Below are 20,847 nucleotides of genomic sequence, written 5' to 3'. Positions count from 1 at the left end.
GACAGGAGTAGCTCCTTCCATCTCTATGCGTCTTCATAACAGTTGATGAGGTCTTTTACCCTCAACCTTAGAAGAGACCATTCAGCATGGAGAGACGAAAACAGAGTGGTGGTTGAAGTTCTCACCAAAGGGTTATTTAACTAAAAACACCCTAAATCTCTTAAACCACAGAGGTATGTATAACCACTAGGTGCCATTCCAGGTGGCTTTTTGTGAACTTTTATGTATACAGAAGTAATATGTATCTTAGAAATTAGAGACATTTGAACTGAGTATTTTTACAATAGTTATTTCAGGGGAAAATCATTTCAGGTCCATTTTTAAACTGAGATTTTAAAACATGCTTCTGAAAATAATACTATGAATGTTTTTCAAGTACTGGTCAGGCACTATTTTAGTTGTTTCCTAAGAATGATTTCATGTAGGTTTTAAAAATCAGTTAAATAATTAATTAGTTTGAGAGAGAGAGACAATGAAAGACGGAGATGGGGTGGGAGGGGGAGAGGAAGAGAGAGAACGGCTACACCAGGGCCTCTAGCCACATCAGATGAACTCCAGATGCATGTGTCACCTTGTGCATCTGGCTTACTTGAGTACTGGGGAATCAAACCTGGGTCCTTAGGATTCACAGGCAAGGACCTTAACCATTGAGCCATCTCCATCAGCCCTTCATTTAGCTTTATATGTGGCTCTGTGAGATAGTTAAAGTACTGTTTCATCCATCCCCATTTTACATATGAGAAATTTTTGGCTTCCATAGTTAATTACTTTTCTAAAAGGATTTGGCAGTAGAGGCAGGATTTGGACCCAGGTCCATCTGCTTACCAAACATGTTTTTCACATTATGTCACATTTTAGTGAGCAAAATCATGAATGTTATTTTGAAAATCACAAGTTTTGTCATCTTTATCAAATAGAAAAAAGCTTCATGTGGTGATCTAAAATACTGATAAATACACTGGAATATTGGAACATATTTTAATAGCAAATTGTATATTACAAGGATAGATAGAAACAAAAATAAAATACTATTGCAATTAAAATTGACCTTTGAGAGACTTGAAATGGAGATATTTAGCTACAATGAAAGAACATAAATAGGGCGGTGGTTGAGATTATGTTAATAAGAATTACCTATGAACTTAAAAACTTAGATGTAGCAGTCAAAAAGATTTCACTGGGGCTGGAGTGGTAGCTCAGCATTTATGGCATTTGTCTGCAAAGCCTAGCAACTGGGGTTCAATTCTCCAGTACTCATGTAAAGCCAGATGCACAGAGGCTGGAGAAATGGCTTAGTGCTGAAGACACTTGCCTACAAAGCCAAAGGACCCATGTAAGCCAGATGCACAAGGGGCACAAACATCTGGAGTTTATTTGCAGTGGCTGGAGACCCTAGCATGCCCATTCTTTCTCTCTCCCTCTCCCAATTTCTCTCTCTCAAATAAATAAAAATAAAATATTTTTTAAAAGCCAGATATACAAAGTAGCACATGCATCTGGAATTTGTTTGCAATGGCTGGAGGCCCTAGTGCATCCATTCTCTCTGTCTATCTCTTTCACTCTGCTTACAAACAAATAAATAAATAATTTACTTTTTAAAAGGCCTCACTGGTCTCAGTTCCTAGTTCTACCACTGAATGGTAGAGTCACCATGGTATGGTCTAGCTGCTCTGAACCTCCTGCAGCTGTGAGGTGCAGAGTGGGAGGACCTACCCCACGGCCCGTGACACAGGTTCGATGAGTCGCTGCATCAGGTGCTGAAGGTCTCCAGTCATCACTAGAAGTGATTCGGGCATTGTATGTGTATTTCTTTATCATTGCTTGCATGTGTACGTGTTGTTGCTGTGGTGGTTTTTGTGTGTGTGTGTGTGTGTGTGTGTGTGTGTGTGTGTGTGTGTGTGTGGTGTATGTACATGTATGTGCAGAGACACCTGCAGGCATGTGGAGGGCAGAAGAGGACATGGAGTGTCCTTCCACTAGTACTCATCTGCATATTTCTGTGACATGGAGTTTGTCTGTGAATGTGGAGCTGTTATTACATGGAGCATCATTTGTGTTATGAAGTTCGGTGCATCTGTGTTTGGCGTTTATGTTTATGATGGTAATGCCCTCTTGATGGATTGTTCCTTTAATCAGCATGTGGCCTTCTTTACATCTTCTGATTAATTTCGTTTGAAGTCTGTCTTGTCAGATGTTATTCTAACAGTAACACCTGCTTATTTCCTGGTTCCATTAGCATTGAATGTGTTTTTTCCATCTTTTCATCCTAAGGTAGTATCTGTCTTTCAGTATGAGGTATGCTTCTTGAGGACAAGAAGCTATATCTTGTTTTGTTATTTAATCTGCTAGTCTGTGACTTTTGATTGGTTAATTGATACCTATTAATAGTCATAGAGGTTATTGAAAGGTGTATATTGACCCCTGTCACTTGGTTCATTTTGCATGTTTGGTATTTTCTTAATCTTCAGTAGCTTAACAACTAATCTAGTACCATCTGCCTTCCTGTAGCCTCTTGAGTATGTTTATCTTTCTCTTTACTCTGATGTATTCCTTTCAGTATCTTTTATGATGCTAGCTTGGTGGTCATAAATGCCTTTAGCCTACTTTTATAATGGAAAGTCTTTTTCTCTTTAAATTATGGCTGATAATTTTGCCAGGTAGAGTAGTCTGATATGGCAGTTGAGTTCTTCCAGTACTTGAAATACATAATCACAAACCTCCTGGATTTTGCAGTTTCCATTGAAAAGTCAGCAGTCATTCTAATCTAATGGACCTGCCTTTAGTTGTGGCTTGGTGTTTCTTTCTTGCAGTTCTCAATATTTGTTTTGTTGTGTAAATTTAATGATTTAACCATAATGTGATATAAGGAGGTTTTTTTTTTTTCCTTTCCTGGCCCTATTTGTTGTTTTATACATGTATCTTACAACTGGACAGGTATTTTTTCCTCAAGATTTGACAAATTTCTGCTATGATTGTATTGAAATTATTTTTCATTCCTTTGGTATGGTGTTCTTCTCCTAATTCTTTGCCCACAATTTGTAGATTTGGTCTTTTCATGGTGTCCCAGAGATCTTGAATATCCTACTCTTGCATCTTGAAAAATTACAATTTTCTTTGAATATAAAAGTTCTTATAGCTTCTTTTCAAGCCTTGATATTCTGTTCTTTCCATGATCTATTTTAATGGTGAGTCTTTACACTTAGCTTTTTATTTCACTTACTATATTGTCATTTCTATCACCATTTCAGTTTGTTTTTTCTTCAGTATTTCTGTCAATGTTGTGAATTCCATTTTAACCTCTTCAGTTGATTTTCATATTTCATTCTGCCAATTACTTGTGTTTTCTCAGAATTTTTTATTTCTTTGAACATACTTGTCAACCTTTCTTTGAATTGCTTGGGTGGAATTTCATCTCAGTCTCTTCTCTTTAGGGGCCATCATGCTAGGATTGGTAGGCTTTAGGGGAGGTATGTTGTTTTGATTTTTTATATTATATTTTTGTTCTTTTGCACTGGGGTTTCACCATGGTTTAGGTCACTGTTTGAATTTTTTTATTTAGGTCACCCGGCAAGGAAAAATCAGAAGTAGGATAGCAGGCTTTCCCAGTCATTTTTTTTTTTTAAGTTCTGCTGCCATTCTTTATTTTAACGAAATTCAGGTTTGAGTGGCCATCTCAGAACTGTCATTGTCAACTTTGTATGTACAGATATGCATGATTTCCCTTTTTAAGAATGTGCCACTCATCCTGGGACTGAGAATACTGAGTGGACTAGGCTACTTGTGAATAGGCCACAAAGGAGAGAGAAGCCATGCTTACTGTGCCTGTCTTGCCCTCTCAATACACATGCTCTATTGCTCCATTAGACTTCTTTTACCAAATACAAGCTCAAAGTTAAAATTAACAGTATCAATCTGGTAACAATAAGATGTTAACCATGTGGGAGGCCCTGCTGTGCATGGGAACCTGTGTCAGGGCATCACTCACTGCTTAGCAAGCTGTATCTGAAGCACAGAAGAATATTTCTGGAGGTGAAATTGTACCTGAACCCCAAAAGAGACTGTGGAAAGTCCTCTTTAGTGGCCATTGAGGGAAGCCTGGCTTGCCTGGAATGTAAGTGTATTCATTCCTGTAGGCAGGTGAGAAGGCTCCATCCCTCTCAGAGCCCCTGTCTATCCTGCCCACCTCGACAGCCTCTGCTCTTCTACCTCCCAAAACATGCAGAGAAAAACACTTCCAACTCTTTTCTGAATTTCATGAGTTTAGAAGGTGTGCATATTCATTATGAGCATTGAAGCTGTGAATGAGACATGACACTTGATAAAAACATAACCTGCAGAAGATTGAATCAAAAAGACATGCTAATACTGCTTGTTATTCTCTTTCTCTTTAATCAGCTTGTGTCACTCACTTTTGAGTTCTACTGTTGAAATAGCTTATATGCCTTTCTTAAAAAAGGAGTCCTTTTTCTTTCTTTAAGGCATATACATACATATGGTTTTGACATGCCAGTTCATAGTTCTCCTTGTTATGCATGTAGACCTCACAACTAAATGTTATGTGATGGGTGTCCCACAAATGGGAAAGTGAAATATGTAAACCTGAAATAACTTGGAAGGAGGGCGAGGCAGGGAAGAAAGGAGTCTCTTACCAGAATGTTGAAAGTATATCCCATATTGAAGTTATTATAATACCACAAAAATCTGAATGTAATTTAGATGGTTTGGTTGAGGGTAGGTGGTGGAGTATATGTTCAAGAAGGAGACATGTAGATGATATTTTTAGAAGACATGCTCAGCTCAAGGTCGGGTTTCCCCATAAGTATTGCAAGGTAAAAGAAAATGCCCAGAAGACACTTGTTTCAAACAGCTCTGCATTATTTGTTGTATTGTTATTTAGCTGGGCTTTAGCAACAAGCAGACTAAATGTAATGGTAAACTCTGGAATATTTTCTCCCTAATGAGAAAGGTAGAAAAAGCAAACATATTTTCATACTTATATATTTATCAGAGCTAATAAAAAAGTAGTGTTCTATATACTATATTATCAACATTTTGTTTAAATTACCATTTTGACCAGAATTCATCATCATTTTCTTTGATCTGTCACTTTGGTAATGCTTTTCCATTTTTGTCACTTTTCAAAACAATATTAGGCAAAAAAATGCTAGCATAACTATTTTATATATTTTTAAGATGCTGATATATGTGCCTGGTTTATCTTTGTGGGGATACCTTTTCTCTAAAAGAAGGGTTCCATTTTATCTTCAAAAGAGGCTCTTAAGTACAGTTCCATCCTAACCTAAAATCATCACTATCAGCAAAGAATGATAATGGTAATGGTGACATTTAGCTAAAAATAATGTTTTCCACAGTGTGTGATGTAGGGTTTTTTTGTTTTCTCTGTTTATCTCCTTCTCCCTATCATCCATCCATCCATCCATCCATCCATGTATCCTTCCTTCCTTCCTTCCTTCCTTCCTTCCTTCCTTCCATCCATCCATCCATCCATCCATCCATCCATCCATCCATCCATCTATTATCTGTCTGTATTTCTTTTTTTTTTTTTTTTGGTTTTTCGAGGTAGGGTCTCACTCTGGTCCAGGCTGACCTGGAATTAACTCTGTCATCTCAGGGTGGCCTTGAACTCATGGCAATCCTCCTACCTCTGCCTCCCAAGTGCTGGGATTAAAGGCGTGCGCCACCACGCCCGGCTTGTCTGTATTTCTTGTTGTAGTTTGAACCCAGGGCCTCATGAATGCTAAGCATCTACTCTGCCACTGAGATAAAGTCTTAGCCTTTGATGGATTGCTAAGACAACTTGTTTTTTCACTTCTCATGTTAAGAGCTAAGAATATTTCAGACCACTTGACCCTATATCTGCCAAAAGATCAAAATTTTGCCCAGTTCAGTATTGGCTTGAGGAGACCATCTTTATCTAGTCATTTAGTCATCCAGTGTTGATTGAGCACGTACTAATTTTAAGTGATATTTGGCACACAGTGTATACTAGTAAACAAAACAGAGTTCAATCTCATCATTTATGATTTTTTTTCAACTTCATGAGCAAATATTCTAATCCTAGGCTCTCCAATATGATTGCCACTCCACAAATGGTACTTAAACAAACTAAACTGCTTAACACATTGGACATCCAAGAAAAAATATTGCCACCATTATAGAAAGGTCTGTTACAGAAGGTCTAATTCATAGCACTTGTGGACATCAGTACAAAGGGGACTTTACCAGTTGAGTACCCCTCAGCACATGTTAATAAGTGAATGAAAGGAGAGTAGAGTCTGACATGACATTCTGTCATGATATTTGTACTACTACCCAGTACTTCTGCTACCCTGGGATCAGCTTAGTCATAGGTCAGCATCCAGAGACTTGGAATAGAGACTTCTCTGGGGTTGTTTAAGCAGCTCTGTGAAGCAGAGGCCAGGAACGGCACACACACTGCCTCTCTTCCTTTTTCATGCTTTGAAAATACTACCAATGACCCACATACTGAAAAGTTGGTCATTAGCCTATGACACTCCTGAGGTGGGGTCTAATGGAAAGAAGTTAGGTCACAGTGGGGAGGGTGCTCTTGAAAGGGATATTGGGACCACAGCCCTTTTCTTTTCTTTTATACTTTCTAGTTATTACAGGTGAGGGTCTCTGCCATGTCTGCTATTATACTATTCTGTGTCACCACAGGTCTAGAGGTGACAGGATCCAAGTAAGCATGGCTGAAACTCCTGAGACAATAATGCCAAAGAAATCTTCTATCCTTTTGTTAAGGATTACCTCAGGTATTAAAAAATACCTGACACAGTGACATAAAACTGAAAGTTTCAGTCTTCATATGGCTTCCACTGTAGTCATCATGAATTCTTTCCCTTTGAACTTGCACATGGCCTCTGACTTCTTTTGAATACAGCCTTCTAGGTAGTCCTTTCATTTGGAGTTGGTGTGTAGATAAATCCTCTTTGTTCTTGCTGCTATAATTCAGATCTGCTTCTCATTTTCTCAGTAAGCAGCTTAGATGACTAAGAGAGCCAGGAGAAGTGGGCTTAAGATTTATGAGTGGTTTGTGTCAGATGTCAAATGACATGTGGGTTCACAGCTCCAGAGGAATACCTAATTTCAAAAAACAACAACAGTGAATTGATTTGGGGACACAATTACATAGAATCCTAGATTTGGAAGGAAAACCAGCACATGGCATAGTGTTTGGCTTGACTCCTTTTCTTTCCAAGTGCATTCAGAGTCTTTGGAAGATAGCATCTGCCTTTAAAAAGAAAAGCTGCATTGTGTTCATAATGGCTTCATAGTTAACCTTGTCTAGTGTTGAACTCTCAAACTCCCTGAGAAAGTTAGGATGAAAATTTACATAAGTGGGGAAGGGAGGCTTATACCCACAGCCTTACTTTTTGATTGATTGTTCCTTTTACAAACTGATATGGAAAGAGAAAACTATTTTTAACATATTCAACATGGTTCATGTGAGAAAGCAGATGTTTATAATAGGAAATCTATTGTGCGCAGAGACTTACAGGGTTTAAGGACTTCTACGTCACAAGGCAGACTTGATGTAAGGGCCATTGTGCCTGCTGTCTGGGTTGAGTGATGACTGAGATGGCTAATCATTGCCATTATTAATGAGCACTTCTGAAAGACAAACAAGAGGAGGAAGTCTGGTGTCAGTATTAATCCTGCCTTTGTGACCGTCAAAGTATCATCACAATTATAACTGTCTATGGGAACATACTGCAAAAAGTAAATATTTTGTCATTTCCCATGGTCTTAGCCAACAAGATAAACAAAAGAAATTAGTTTATGTCCTCAATAGTCACATACCCTAAGTTGTTACTGGTCGATGCAACGGGGCTTATTTAATGATAAAACATTCTACCTCACCAGAGATGAATACAACATAGCTCAGAGCCTTCCTTGTTACTTTCTTGCTGTTTTAAAATGGAAACAATTGATTCTACCATCGGAGGAGCCAAGCAGAAAGCCATGCCCTAGTTGTGATGCACAATTATTAGATTCTCCTTGTGTATATAAAATAGTGCTTCAGCAGACACATCTGATATCATTTGTACATTTAAAAATAAGGAAAGTAAATTAATCACTTTGCTTATATGTATGAGCCTTTGGTCAAACAAAGTGGGATTTAAATATGAAGAACAAGTACAAATTCAAATACCCACAATGAGGAAAATAATGATTCCCCTTCTCACCACACTGATCAATTCGATTCTTCGTTAGAAGTGTGTTTACATTAAGTTGATTTCCTTGAAGCACCTTTATCCAATCAAGGCTGTCTACTAATTACAAAGCAGTGATTTGTGGCAGTACATTCTTGTATGGAATTTGTAATTTTCTTTAAGGTAGCACTCCTGCTGTGCTATATTCCCCCCAGCTCCCAGCCCACTGTGTCCTGGTTTCCCTGGCCTGATGGCGTTCATTTTGACAATTCTTGGGAAAGCCTTGTGCTCATCCTGCTGCTTTTGCACCGGACTTCCATGGTGGCATGTGACGCAGCCCTTCTACCCATTTCTGCAGTCAGGAGCAGAGCTGCATGTCCCTATGCCAACACCAGTCCTGCTCTCCTGCTGCGCGTCTGCTTGCGTCCTTCCCTCAGCTCCCTCGGTACTTGTGTGAAACGTGAACTCCAGTGGCAGGCCTGCAAGACTTTCACTCTCGGCCCCACCATGTGTGCCTCATTTATAAGACTCTTGTCTGTGATTCCCTGGCTTGCCACTTCATTCCCAGTCTTCTCAAACTAGGGCTAGCTGCACTTAGTTCTTCAAACAGCAGCTGCTATTTACCTTCTGTCTGCCCTCCTGAAGAGGCAGGTCAGGGCCGGCAAGATGACTCAGCAGTTCAGGTGCTGGCCTGCAATGCCTACAGACATGGGTTCGGTTTTCCAGCACACATGTAAAGCCAGATGCACAAGGTGGTACATGACTCTGAGTTTGTTTGCAGGGCTGGAGGCCCTGGTGCACCCCATTCTCATACTTGCTCTCTCTCTTAAAGCAATAAATAAGATATTTTTAAAAAGAGACAGATCAATTTTCATTTCCTCCCTTTCATTCTGGCTTTTATGCTCTTATGAATTTCACTTGGGGACATGACACAATTTAGCTCTGATTTCATACTCTAAAATGCTCATATGTGCTTGTTTCTTATTTATAATAAATACAAAAGCAGATTCTTTTACATCCTTCACAAAATTAAGGCAGTTATATTATATTTATTTCCATAGTGTATCATAGCTACAGATGTTCTTGCAATAACTGAGTAGTTTCTAAGATCTTTTTTTCTGAAAAAGAATGTTCCTTATTTTTTTTTACAAGCAACACCGAATATTTTGTATTGTAAAGAGCAAAGCTTTCTGCAATACAGTAAAGTATAGATACTTCAATAGCTAGACTGCCACATGTATACAGCCATGTGAAACAAAATGATGTCTTAGTCAGTGGCAGACTGCATATATGACAATGGTTCCATAAGAACATACCACCTCCTCATGCAATAGCTATCTTTGTGTGAGCATGCTCTATGATATTCACACATTGAAAAAAGTCACCTGTGACACATTTCTCAGAACGTCTCAGTTAATACATGGTGCGTGACTAGGTATTTGTACATGTATTCACTCACATATACTCATTACTCAAATAATCAAACAAGAATTTTTAACCTTGTGTACGTGATAAATACACCTAAGGGAGGGCTGGAGAGATGGCTTAGCAGTTAAAAACGATGCCTGACTGTGAAGCCTAAGGTCTCAGGTTTGATATCCTGGCACCCATGTAAGCCAGATGCACAAGGTGGTACACGCATCTGAGGTCATTTGCAATGGCTAGAGGTCCTGGCACATCCATTTTCTGTCTCTCTTTCTCAAGTAAAAAAAATGAATAAATGAATAAAATATACACAAGGGAATGCAATTTTTAGGAACACTTCACTTACATTGCTTTAGCCCAGTCTGGTAATAAGTGACCCAATAAATGTACTGAAATAGATATTCCCTCCTGGTTTCTGATACTGTCTTTCCAGAGAGTACTCTAGGAAAATGTGGATCATAAAACTAACCTTACATCCAGAATCCAAGTTAATGCACTAAAAATAGTAAACTCAAGTCCATTTGGTATTATGTTTATCATTATAAAATACTGAAGTAGCCATAAGTGCTAACTAGGAACTATAAACTGTGTTGAATAGAATCCGGAACAAAGGCACACCTAATTCTGTGTGCTCACACAGGCTGCAGACTCAGCCCTGGTGCCGTCACCTTCTGTACAGTGGAGAAGTAGTCCACCCCCAGCAAGTCTGTCTTTGTAGCGGGGAAATGGGGCTTTGCTTTCAGCTTGTTTTCTTACTGACCCAGGAAAAGAATGGTACCGTAGAATGTGATAGGAAGATTGTGAGAAAACCTGGTTGTGCAGGTCCTCACGCAGGAACCTGTGGTCTGATTGGAGCATGTTCTGCAGAGGGAGGAATTGGCCAGGCCAGCTGCAGTCAGTTATGGCTCACGCATTAGCCTGGGAGCTGTTAATTAAGGAAGGAATTTCTTTCCTCATTTTGGGCATATCCTTTCCTGTGCTTTTAAAAAAATTCTATATAATCTGGGCTGGAGAGATGGCTTAGTAAGGCACTTGCCTGCAAAGCCACACGACTCAGGTTCGATTCTCCAGGACCCAAGTAAGCCAGATGCACAAGGCAGTGCAGGTGTCTGGAGTTTGTATGGAGTGGCTGGAGGCTGTGGCACACTGAGTCTCTCTTTCTCTCTATCTGCCTCCTTCTCTCTCTCTCCCTCTCAAAGAAATAACAAATTTTTTAAAACTACATAATCTGGACTTTCTTAGCTTTGACTGTGACCGACTATAAATTATTTACTGAAACACACTAAACATTTCATGAAATACATGTATATAAATCTATGTTTTATTTTTGCACGTTCTCTCTCCCCATATAGATAGATAGATAGATAGATAGATAACTTTTAAAACAAAGTTATTGAGAAGTACATTCATTTTTATGAACTGGACTATAGTGGACACTAAAGTATCTTTACTATTGTTTCTAATTCAGGATTTTGATATTTCCTCATCTATGTCATCTAGAAGGTAAATAATAAAAAGATGATGATGATAACAATAATAAAGAAACAATAATTAAAAAATCAAATGCAGACTGGAGAGATGGCTTAGCAGTTAAGGCACTTGCCTGAAAAACCAAAGGACCCAGGTTAGATTCCCCAGTACCCACGTTAAGCCAGATGAACAAGTGGTGCATATGTCTGAAGTTTGTAGTAGCTAGAGGCTCTGGCATGCCTATTTTCTCTATCTACCTACCTCTTTCTCTCTCTCAAGTAAATAAAAATTTTTATTAAAAAAATCAAATGTAGCCGGGTATGGTGGCACACACCTTTAATTCCAGCACTGAGGAGGCTGAGGTAGGAGGACTGCTATGAATTCAAGGCCACCCTGAGACTACATCGTAAATTCCAGGTCAGCTTGGGCTAGAGTGAGACCTTACCTCGAAAAACAAAAAAACAAAAAACAAAAAAGAATATCAAATGTGTCAAACAAATGTACCGTAAAACACTATGGCTCAGGCTGGAGGGTATTAGCTCAGTAGAAGGGCATGTGCTTCACGTGCAGAACCCTGGCTTCAACCCTTGGAATCACTATGAAACCCCTTAACACCCCGCCACACACACACACACACACAAAAACACCCACAGAAACATCTGCTGCCCCACCTGGAAACTCTTCAAAGGTGTTTGGGTTTCAAGATGACACTGTATATATACCACTTAAGATTTTGTGAGGACTAATTGAGATATCATACACAAAATGCTTAATGTGGTATGAGCTATGTGACAGACACCCAACAATTGGTAGTTTGTAGTGCTGAATCTTCACAATAAGATGCTAAATGCCCAAGTCATGTCTTTACTTTATGGACCAGCTAAGAAAAAGAGACTACCAAATCAACTATCATATTGTGGCTTTTTATCACTTAAATGTTTTAAATAATCACTGGAAGAGCTCTTTGAAACTTATTTAGACATACATTTTTAGCATATGGTACTACATTCCTGAATAAGAAGAAATATATATGTAATACACATTGATTTGGGTGTTCCTGAAAGTAGTTCCCGTTTAAGGTTCATCCTCTTAAGTCACCTTTAAACTTTAGAGCAAGTCTGCTGTTGTCCTGTGTCCTGTGGAGTGTGACTTAAGCAACATTTCTTAAGACTGTGCCACACGGCCTTCATGACTTGTTCTGAGCCTCTGATATCCATCCTTAGAAGTTTCCTTTTAACTTGACTCATTTGAATTTCATGTTGCTAAGGGTCAGACAGATTCTGTCCAAAGTCAGCAAAACATTTTAGGCAAATTGATGTTTACTGTTCTGTGGGGAACATCAGTTAACCAAAGCGTATTCATGCCAGTGATTGGGTAGTTTTGTTGACTTCAGTTATGCTGCTTGGCGTAGGATGGTAATGTATGCACATGTATCTTGTGCATGTATATACAAAAACTTGTATACCAAAGCTTAACACGTTTTTTATATATGTGGGCATCTTCTTGCTACATCTAAGAAAGTATTTGGCTTTTGCTTTGTAAACATACGGAAAATTGTTGTTAATCTTCACTCATGAATGTTTGCTTCATCAATTTGAGGTTTATACTATTTTCTTGCTTTCTCTGAACACAGTGACAGTTTTAGGCAGTAACAAGTTATAGTGTAAGTTAAAAAGATACTGATTTTTGCTTGTGTATTGTGTGTGAGAGAGATAGAGAGAGAGAAGAGTGATGGGATGTTGTATGACGTGGCGCCCCCCATGCTCGCCTGCAGTGGACAGCACTCACCTATGGTGGCCCATTAGGTGACTTGTTTCATCACTCTTCCACCTGATCTGGTGTTGAACCTGGGTGTTTACTGATCCTGAAGCTTGCAGGCTGTAACAGTTCTCTGGCCTCTGCTCTTCTGTGGGACTGGGGTTCCCAGTAAGCACTGCCACCCTGAGCGGTTTACTTAGGATCTGGAGATTTAGACTCTGGTAGCCTCGGGACGTCCTGCTTGTGCGGGAATCACGCTGAACCCCTTAGAAATCTCTCTCTAGCCCTAAGAGATTTTTATTCTAGTTTTTTGAAATTTTGTTTATTTATTTGCAAGGAGACAGAAAGACAATGAGAATAGGTATGCCAGAACCTCTTGCCACAGCAAACGAACTCTAAATGAATGCACCACTCTGTGCATCTGGTTTTACGTGGGTACTAGGGAATGGAACCCAGGCCGTCAGGCTTTCAAGCAAGTGCCTTTAATTGCTGAGCTATCTGTCCAGGCCCCTCCGCCCCAAAGAGATTTTTTTTTTAATTTTTTGTTTAATTTTATTTATTTATTTGAGAGCAACAGAGAGAGAGAGAGGCAGAGAGGAAGAGAGAGAATGGGCGCGCCAGGGCTTCCAGCCACTGCAAACGAACTCCAGACGCGTGCGCCCCCTTGTGCATCTGGCTAACGTGGGACCTGGGGAATCTAGCCTCGAACTGGGGTCCTTAGGCTTCACAGGCAAGCGCTTAACCACTAAGCCAACTCTCCAGCCCCAAAGAGATTTTTTAAGTGGTGATTAATTCAGCACGGTCACAAGAATGTTGCATGTTAGTCTGCAAAAATAGTACACTAAGATAAACAAAATAAAGTATGCATAAGCCCAGGCAGTGCAGTTAAGGGACAGTGTGACTGGAAACATGGAAACCCAGCAGTTGTTTGATCTAGCTAAGAATAGCATACATTCCCACTTCCGACATGTAGAAATGTGAAAATGTTGTATGTGGGGTGTCCTAAAATTGATGACTATAAGCATAGAGTAAAAGAATTACAATTATATGTTGGAGCTACAAGTTGGGACATTTTGCACAGAGACATTGCCTCCCCCGCAATGCATGACCCACAATCCCCATGAGGTTGACCTGCATTCCCAACAAGGAAGGCCTTTTCAGAAAAGGGGCAGGGAGGAGGGAAAGGATGGTAACCACATGTGTTGCTTACATACTAAATATATCCATATCTAATATACATATATATATATACATATGTATATATATATAAAGAATTACAATTATAGTCTTCTTTTACTAGAAGGAAACTTGTACATGGCTTGAATTTAGGTGGGAAGTGATAGGAGAAGTCAAGGCATTCCTTGACCAAAATCACGTCCCATGTAACATGGTGGGATGCACAAGGTGATGTAAGTGTGCAAGGTCGCACATGCACACAAGGGGATGCACACATGTAGAGTTTGCAGTGGCTGGAGTCCCTGATGTGCCAGTTCTCTCTCTCTGATAAAAAATAATTTTAAAAGAGTTTTTAAATTTTCAAAAAAAATCTTGTTGATTTATTTTTAAAGAGAAAGCCACAAATAAGCTGTGAGCATTGTGAGCATTAGTCTATATTGCTTTTTGTTGGTGTGGAAGATTGTGTAACAGAGTTAGGAAACCTAAATTATAAATCTCTTTCCATCCAATTTATGTGAGCCACACAGCTTATCTCCTAGTACAGTGAAAAGGAATGTGCAGATGAAACCACTAAGACTGTAAGCAGAAATGCCATTCACATTTTTACATTTGGAGTAGTGAAAATTTCCAGCTTCCTAGGAAAAATGAATCTAATTTTAATTGTTTAATAGGAATGATAGTTGTGTCCTTACCCACTGGTTCTGAATTAAAGATCATGGGTGTTTCGGTGTTGTTTTTAGGAATCTCTGAATGAAGTCCAGTAATATTCAATATTTAAAGGATTTGCCCACTCTATAAGGAAAAAGGAGAGGCATTAAACACAGTGCCTGCTCAGCAACATGCTGTTTAGTGGCTTCCTTCCTGTCCCCATCTCCCAACACCCCAGGGACTTCTTGGATCAATTCTCAAGGAGACTATTTACACCCATATCTGTATTTCAGGACTGTTGATTCCAGTATGCTAGAAGCCTGCCAAAGGTCACATATCTACAAAATAACAGAGATGAGACTTCAATTCACACTAAGGGGTCTTAGAAAAAGGAATTATCTGACATAGTAGAGGAACTTTGGGACAGGAGATTATACTGAAATTTTATCCTTCTACAATATGACTACTTTAAGAAGAATAAGTCTCTCTCTTTTTTTTTTTTTGAATTAGTGATTGGCAGCTATTATGGGAAGGGTGTGGAATGGACTTTTAGAGATATATAGGGTTTATTTATTTATTTATTTTTTAGGTGGGTTCTCACTCTAGCTCAGGCTGACCTGGAATTCACTAGGTAGTCTGATGGTGGCCTCGAACTCATGGCAATCCACCTACCTCTGCCACCCAAAATCTATGATGAAAGGATTGTGCCACCATGCCTGGCTACAAGAATAAGTCTTGACTTATATTTTTCAGTTATGTATGCCTGATCCAGATTCTATAGTAGAAAATATGGAAAATTTAATTAACTGGGGGCTTGCTTCATATAGCATTAAAATAAACTCAAACTATATCATTGATTTGCACACAAAAATGATAGGAAAGCCCTTTGTTGTGTTAGACAAGTGTAAAGCCCTTTGGTTTTACTCAAAAGTAAATTCTATTTGGCAAATCTAGATGTTGTTTTCAAGAAACAGGGCTGGGAGCTAAAAACAGATCATTCCTAAAGTACTCTATGCCTTTCTCTGTACATGTATTTCATTTTCTAAGTCACTGTGTTTTTAATATTTCTATACTAGTAGTGAGTGTAAGGTACTAGAAGATAGGAGCCATATTTCAGTCACCTTCTAGGTTTTTTTAAAAATTTCACTATATGTTGCAGTCAGGTTCACATTGCTGGCAGAAATCACACGGCCAAAGAGCAGCTTTGGGGGAAAAAGGGGTTTACTTTGGCTTATAGACTTGAGGGGAAGGTCCATGATGGCAGGGGAAAATAATGACATGAGCAGAGGGTGGACATCACCCCCTGGTCAACATAAGGTGGACAATAGTAACAGGAGAGGATGCCACACACTGGCCAAGGGAAACTGGTTATAATACCCATAAGCCTTCCCCCAACAATATACTCCCTCCAGGAGGCATTAGTTCCCAGATCTCCATCAGCTGGGAAGCTAGCATTCAGAACACCTAAGTCTATGGGGAACACCTGAATCAAACCACCACATTCCTTCCCTGGCCCCCATGAACTGATAACCATCCATGATGTAAAATGCAATGCATTCAGTCCAACTTTAAAAGTCCCCATATTTTTTATCAATCCTAAAAATGATCAAATATCCCGACAATCTTAAGGTCTTTTAACTGAGCCATAATACCAAAAAATCCCCCCAAACCCCATCATGACAGAGAATACACACTCACACTGCAGAAGATAGCATTGGGCATAGCAAAGAAATATTCAACCAGTACAAGATTTAGACAGGGCAAATATCAAACTCTGTAGCTCCAAGTCCAACAATTCTAGTCAGTGTTAAATGTACAAGTCAGATAATTCTAGCCAGCACCAAGTCTCTGGAGTTCCAATTCCACCCCTCCAGCTAGGCTACTCACAGTCCTGGGAAACTTCATCCAGGGCTGGCAGCTCTCCTTAGCAGCCATCTCATGGTCCCGGCATCTCCACTGGGTCTCCACTGCAATCCTTGGTCCATCCTCACAGCTCCATTGGGTCTCCATGTAGGCATCCAGCAAATCTGCTTCACACTGCCCATGGCCATTTCCAAAAGCAGAAGACCATGTTGCAAATTCAATGACCCTCTCTTTCCTGCATTTCTTAGACTCCATAATACCAGGTAAGGTGCCAATTTATTAATCCGGGGGTGGGGGGAATAAAGCAGACTTTGAGGAACAGGATATGCCTTCAGCATTCAGGCTCCTTCAAAAGATTGCATTCTTCCTGTTTTCCCAGTGCAGGTCAGCTGACCTAATTTCAAAAATTGTAATCTCTCATACAATTTCAGCTGAACGGGTATAAGTTTTGGCCCAAAGATTTTGTTTTTTCTGTGTCATATCCCTCTGCTCACACCAGTCAGTTTCTATGCAATGCAACCCTGCACAACTTCTCAGGACATAGGCATAACAGCAAGCTTCCCACATATCTGTTTCCATCCCAGTGTAGGCAAAGCTCTTTCTCCCTCTCATAAGCCAAACCTCATAGTCCATAGTTCTTACTGCATTCAGGTCTTTCAACTCAGACCAGAATAGTCCATCAAGCTGTACTTAAAGCACTGCAAGGCATCTCTTAGGCCAAGGTTTCAAATCCTTCCACATTCCTCTGAAAAATCAGCTCCAAAAGGCCAAAGCCACATAGTCATGTATCTAGCAGCAACCCCACTCCTCAGTATCAAAATTACTGTTGGAGTCAAGTTCGCATTGTTGTCATAAACCAACTGACCAAGTGCAGCTTTTTTTTTTTGAGGGGGGGACGTTTATTTTGGCTTATAGACTCAAGGAGAAGCTCCATGATGGCAGGGGAAAACGATGGCATGAGCAGAGGGTGGACATCACCCCCTGGCCAACATAAGGTGAACAACAGCAACAGTACAGTGTGCCAAACACAGTCAAGGGAAAACTGGCTATAATACCCATAAACCCACCCTCAACAATACACTTCCTCCAGGAGGTGTTAATTCCCAAATCTCCATTAGTTGGGAACTTAGCATTCAGAACACCTAAGTTTATGGGGGACACCTGAATCAAACCACCATACTATATTTAATGTGATATTGTATTCAAGTTGACCCTAAATAATAATAACTATTATTATTATTATTGTTTTATAAATTATTTATTTATTTATTTGAGAGCAACAGACACAGAGAGAAAGACAGATACAGGGAGAGAGAATGGGCGCGCCAGGGCTTCCAGCCTCTGCAAACGAACTCCAGACGCGTGCGCCCCCTTGTGCATCTGGCTAACGTGGGACCTGGGGAACTGAGCCTCGAACCGGGGTCCTTAGGCTTCACAGGCAAGCGCTTAACCGCTAAGCCATCTCTCCAGCCCCCTAAGTAATTATTTTTAAGCAAATAAAAAGATAGACATGCTCAAGCTGCTGTTTTATTTAATGGACAAAGATGTTCAAAGTTAGGATCAGTATGTAGATAAACATACTCCCTCATAAGTAAATATAGCTTTGAGGTTGGAATAACTGCATCGCTCGAAGTTTAGTCTGTTGCTGTAAAGATGATACATGAAATGATATGCAGCTTAGTTATTTTGATACAGTTCTAGATACTTTGCTCTAGATTTGAATCCTATTTCAAGAAAATTGAAATAGAAATCTCATATGTGGCTCTTCCTGTAGATGATTCATATCCATTGGTAACCCCAATTTAAAAACATCTGCAGCCACATCCTAAAATAGTGAAGCTTCTGTGTGGTCCTAAAAAATCCAAAGTAAATGGAAGAGAGGAAAGCAGAAAGAAAAGATATACTTACGTCAGTGGTTTCCTGCATTTTGAGGCTTTTTTTTTTTTAAGTTAACTTATTCCTTCTTCATGGAGACTGCCAAGAACACAGATGGTCAGGGGAGAAGTGGGTACCGTTAGTTTGTTCACATGGTCCTTCTCTTGTCCTAGATGTCACTGGAGTTTTCCTAGGAGTCCGCCAGTACATGGGTACATGGAGAGTCTGTGAGCCCATGAGTTTTAAGATTTGATAACAGCAGTAGCCTCTCCAGGTTTTTTTGTTTTTCTCTTGAGGTGGCATATTCCTTTGTAATTAAGTCTAGCCTCTGCCTCATGGCCATCGTCCTGCCGTAGCCTTTATGTTCTGGAACTACAAGCACGATCCACCATGAATCCCTATGATGACCATTGGTAATTGGGTGTTCAGGGTCCCGACTGACACTGTTGAGTTCTAAAGCCATGGCGTTCATGGCCAGCCGCAGTTGTTTATCTCAGTAGCCTGCAGCGCAGTTGCTAGGAGATCTAGTAGATGCTTATAAAGTTTGATTTGACTGAACTAGGACAGATCACTGTGCATTCAACTCTGCAGACAACAAGCACAGCCCAGAGCGAGGTGTGTTGGGATGGAATCAGATGCAGGAAGGTCAAGGAGCCCCCCCCCCCCCAAAAGGGGGTCTGTGAATGTCATCCTTGTTTTAAGTGGTAGTGGGTCAGGTAAAGAGTGGGGGCAGGGCACATTGCCATATGAGAGCTGAGTGTGCGCAGAGGCTTGAATGAGGAGATGGTGGGAAGAGAGTTAATAGAACAGGAGCTGGAGTGGCTCATGCCTTATATGCTGAGTGGAACGTTGGGATTCAGACATTGACGCTTGCGAATCAGGCCATCCAAGTTTGAAAGGTGGTTCAGAGGCAAGCTTAAGGATGGAGTGCCCTTCACAGTTAGGGCTTACAGTCATCTTTTCTCTGTTTCTCAGATCAAATATAAAGAACTGGACTATAAATCACACCATGCCTTTCTTCACCATTCCATGGTGATTGTCCAGGCTTCACTGCCCTCTGAACACAAACTGAGTCTCAGTGACTTCACCCAGACCTCTCCATTACCTTGCTTCAGCCATGTAGGCTGTCATAGAGATCTTATCCAGTCATCCCTAGGACCCTTTGGGATGCCCAATGGGAGCCCCTCACCTGTCCCTCCTATTCTGTACCGCTCCCTTCTTTGCCAGTGTTATCTGCACCTACCTGAAGGAGTTTCTCCAGTGTAACCATGGTGACAGCAGTGTCCTCAGTGACAGTGCTGAGGTGGGGCGCAACACTGGTGTCTGCGACACTGCAGCCCCATCTGCGAAAGTGACACTGCCTTCTTCAGTCCCTCGCTACAGCATGCAGTGTGCTTCTGACGATGTGGGATGAATGTCCACTGCTTTCCCCGTGTTGTTTTCTGTCACTTGATGGTGAAGTAGGACTGGAGAAGGCCTATGTATCACAGTATTACTCTTGAATCTAGAGCCCAAAACCCAAAACCCAAAGCTGCAGCAGCAGCTGAGACTCCAGGTTCTTCTCTCCATTCCAGTTGCTCCTAAGGTATCCCAGGGCTGTCTGAGCTAGCTCCTCTGCAGCACACATGTAAGGGAAAGCAGCAATCCCACTGGCATCCACAGCCACCAAGGGATCAAATAGGCTTGTGTTGAAGACTAACTTTGTGTTATTGGTTACACTATTCTTGGCACAGGAAAAAACATTTCTGATGTACCATCTCATTTAATTACTGGAAGCTTGTGCCAAGAGAAATTAGTAACTCAGTCAAGGGAAAATAGCTGACCAAGCCAGAATTCAGAACCAGGCTGGTATGGAGTACGTATGGCTTATCCCAAGCTCTTTTCTAACACTTGAACATAGACGTATAATCATCTGTATAATGTGGGTGACAGTAAAGTGGCCCCTTTGCTCACTGCCATTTTTTTGCATTCCAAATGGGCTTTTGCCTACAGGGCTGGGAAGAAATGGTAGATGCCGCTGTTGCCCACCTGTTGAAGACCTGCCTGTCAAAGAGTTCAAAGGAGCAGGCTTTGAACCTCAGCAGCCAATTGAACATGCCCAAAGACACGAGCCGGCTGAAGAAACACATCACTCTGCTGTGTGAGAGATTAGCCAAGGGCGGCCGTCTCTGCGTGAGTACAGATGCCGCAGCCCCACAGCCCATAGTCATGCCAGGTAAGAGGCCTGCCCAAACGTCCAAATAATAGCAATGTGCCCGCCTATGGTTGCGTTTGGGGTTTAGACTCCATATGAAAGTCATGGTAGCCAAGAAGATGGCTTTCCCATTTCCTTTCAGATATCTGAGTGTAGCCACTTGGATAAGTATTCTTGAGTTATTTGCTTGCTAAACATTTCTAGAATAGAATGTCTTTTTCTTTCTGTCCCTGCCTTTAAAGA

General features: G+C 40.5%; 1 protein-coding gene across 5 annotated transcripts in view; it reads left to right on the top strand.

Annotated features, from left to right (window-relative positions):
* Bbs9 (Bardet-Biedl syndrome 9) overlaps positions 1-20,847 on the top strand; it is a 370,311-nt gene that overhangs the window by 274,995 nt on the left and 74,469 nt on the right. For all 5 annotated transcript variants that reach the window (XM_045135893.1, XM_045135892.1, XM_045135896.1 and 2 more), the window contains one exon: positions 20,403-20,625. In XM_045135893.1, coding sequence (XP_044991828.1) covers positions 20,403-20,625 — 223 coding nt within the window. The remainder of the gene's footprint in view (positions 1-20,402; positions 20,626-20,847) is intronic.

The sequence above is a fragment of the Jaculus jaculus genome, chromosome 16 (assembly GCF_020740685.1).
Source record: "Jaculus jaculus isolate mJacJac1 chromosome 16, mJacJac1.mat.Y.cur, whole genome shotgun sequence".
Taxonomy (NCBI): Eukaryota; Metazoa; Chordata; class Mammalia; order Rodentia; family Dipodidae; genus Jaculus; species Jaculus jaculus.
This window is presented reverse-complemented; position numbering and strand designations above follow the sequence as displayed.